Raw genomic sequence first — 2,105 nt, forward strand, 5'->3', positions numbered from 1 at the left:
CTCAAGCAATCCTCTTGCCTCAGGCTCTCAAAGTGTCAGGATTATAGGTCTGCACCACCATGCCCGGCTAATTTTTGTATTTTTAGTAGAGACAGGGTTTCACCATGTTGGCCAGTTGCTCTTGAACTCCTGACCTCGTGATCTGCCTGCCTTGGCGTCCAAAAGTGCTGGGATTACAGGTGTGAGCCACTGAGCCGGGCTCTATGTCTCTCTTTAAATCCATGTGGTGGCCCCTCTGTTTCACTGGCTTTCTCCCTCACAGGGCCCTTGCCTGTCTCTCCGTGTCTGTGAGTAAAGCATGAACACATACGCAGGATCCTGTGGTTTCTCATAGGGGCAGCCGTTGCCTGGCAGGTTGAGCAGTGAACCCTAGGGTCCCTGTAGATGGGAGGGCCCATGAGATGGTGAACACCAAGGGTCCTGGTGTCTCAGGGTTTCCCCTGGCTCAGCCCTGTCTAGCCCCAGCCCCTGCCCAGGCCCTTCCCTCCTGAACCCAGAGATGGACTGCGCCTGCTTCGTCCTTCCTGCGCCCTTCCCTCGGCTGCCGTGTGGGAGCTGCAGGAGGGAGAGGCAGGGCCAGGTACTCCTCTGAGTTGGATTCTGGCCATGCTTCGCCTCCCAGCTGTGGTTCTCCTTGCAGTTCTCTGTGGTTGTAGCACAGCGTTTGTTTCTAGATGGCCCCGACCTTGGTCCCCAGGCTGGTGCCCTTGCTGTGGTGGTGCCAGCTGCTGCGTGCGTGCTAACTGAGCTTCCGTCTGTCTCTCCCCTCTCCGCGCAGCCCTGGGGCCCGACTCCTGCTCTGTTGGTATAGACGAGTAAGCCGGTACGTGACCTTCCAGACGCGCTTCGGGGGCTCTGACGCGTGTCCTTGGAGAGAGGAGCCCTCCCCTGGTCTCTGGCGGGGGTTCCTTCTGGTTTTCAGGTCTTCATCCACATCCATGTCTTCCCAGGGGTCCTGGGTTCTGAATCCAGAGCTCTGGTGGCTGCTGCACCTTTGCCCCAGAAAGTGGCCTCCTGAGGGGTCCTAACTTTTTAGAGCCAGAGGTCTCTCCATCTGGACCTGGTGGCTGGTCAGGATCTTCTTCCAGCCTTGAGGGGCCCTGGAATAGTCCCAGCCCAGGCAGGGAGACAGACCCGGCCCAGGTGTGCGAGAGCCACTGTCCCCCACAGGAGGCAGGAGCATGGAGGGAACCCCAGGGAGACGCAGGGCGACACTTCCGGAGGGGAGAGCCTCAGGCCCAGGCCCAGCCTTGTTCCGGATCGTCCCCTCGAGTTCCCATTGGGTGTGCAGCAGGTCACTCCCATTTTCTGGACATGGCTTTAAGTAATAAATCATGGGGAAAAGAATGTGCCCCAGGCTGGGAGAGCCTGGGATCACCTGTTCCCAAGCTCAGTCCCCGTCTCTTGGAGGGAGTGTGTCCTTGAGGGGCCTTCTGGTGCCAGGGGAGAGCATCCACTCACACAGCTGCCTGCTCCCCCGTGGGCCTGGCAGACAGTCCCTTGTGGGCTGCCTTTCTGCTTCGAGCCCACCATTGCTGCGGACTCACCTGTCCCTGCCAGTACTGGAACCTTCTGGAACACCAGCACTGAGTGTGATCGGAGGCCCTGTGAGGCTGGCATCCCCATTCCCTCCCAAGAGGCCCCTCATCCCCCACAAGAGGCACTCTCTACTAGGGTGGCCCAGGCGGATGTTTGACCGAAGCCGCTCTGGCCGGGCACTGGTTCACACCTGTCATCCCAGGTCTTCGGGAGACCAAGGGGTTAGATGACTTGAGCCCAGGATTTCAAAGTCGTGTGTGAAACATAGTGAGACCCCCCCCTACAAAAAATTAAAAAATTGGCTTGAGCTTGGTGGCTTATGCCTGTGGTCCCAGCTCCTCAAGAGGGGCTGAGGTGGGAACATTGCCTGAGCTGGGGAGGTGGGGAGGTCAAGGCTCACTCCAGCCTGAGACCTTGTCTCAAAAACAGAAAATATACACACGTGAACACACACACACACACACACACACACACACACACACGGGGAGCTGGGGCGGTGGGGAGGTCAGGGCTCACTCCAGCCTGAGACCTTGTCTCAAAAACAGAAAATATACACACACGAACAC

General features: G+C 58.4%; 1 protein-coding gene across 8 annotated transcripts in view; it reads left to right on the top strand.

Annotated features, from left to right (window-relative positions):
• MGRN1 (mahogunin ring finger 1) overlaps window positions 1-2,105 on the top strand; it is a 61,572-nt gene that overhangs the window by 55,898 nt on the left and 3,569 nt on the right. For 3 of the 8 annotated variants that reach the window (XM_017505996.2, XM_017505998.2, XM_017506000.2), the window contains one exon: window positions 779-823. The exons of 4 other annotated variants lie outside the window; for them this stretch is intronic. In XM_017505996.2, coding sequence (XP_017361485.1) covers window positions 779-819 — 41 coding nt within the window. In that variant the 3' untranslated portion in view covers window positions 820-823. Of the gene's footprint in view, window positions 1-778; window positions 824-1,170; window positions 1,253-2,105 lie in introns of those variants that run through there. One more of the 8 variants, XM_017505997.2, reaches the window with a different exon arrangement.

Source organism: Cebus imitator, unplaced genomic scaffold (genome assembly GCF_001604975.1).
Source record: "Cebus imitator isolate Cc_AM_T3 unplaced genomic scaffold, Cebus_imitator-1.0 Scaffold346, whole genome shotgun sequence".
Classification (NCBI taxonomy): Eukaryota; Metazoa; Chordata; class Mammalia; order Primates; family Cebidae; genus Cebus; species Cebus imitator.